Source organism: Penaeus monodon, chromosome 21 (assembly GCF_015228065.2).
Source record: "Penaeus monodon isolate SGIC_2016 chromosome 21, NSTDA_Pmon_1, whole genome shotgun sequence".
Classification (NCBI taxonomy): domain Eukaryota; kingdom Metazoa; phylum Arthropoda; class Malacostraca; order Decapoda; family Penaeidae; genus Penaeus; species Penaeus monodon.
In genome coordinates, this window is record NC_051406.1 from 38,545,594 (window position 1) to 38,545,843 (window position 250).

Below are 250 nucleotides of genomic sequence, written 5' to 3' on the forward strand. Positions count from 1 at the left end.
CAGACAGTTAGACAATTGCCTCTACCATCCATAAATAAACCTCGCTCTATTTCCAAGCTCCATAAGCCAATAAGTTTTATTTTTTTCTCTCTCTCTTTCCCTCACGCAACAGGACTTTCAGCGAAATGACTTTAATCTTGACTTCACCGACGTCACCGACCTGGAGATCTGGCGGTCGCGGATCTTCGATGCTATTCACCAGGGATTCATGATCGACGTAAGCGCATTCGAATCGGTCTTTTCGATGCTT

The 250-nt window shown here is 44.8% G+C and overlaps 1 protein-coding gene across 1 annotated transcript in view; it reads left to right on the forward strand.

Moving 5' to 3' along the window:
- LOC119586475 (phenoloxidase 1-like) overlaps positions 1-250 on the forward strand; it is a 9,677-nt gene that overhangs the window by 3,910 nt on the left and 5,517 nt on the right. Inside the window, 1 exon segment of the mRNA XM_037935212.1 lies at positions 113-217. Coding sequence (XP_037791140.1) covers positions 113-217 — 105 coding nt within the window.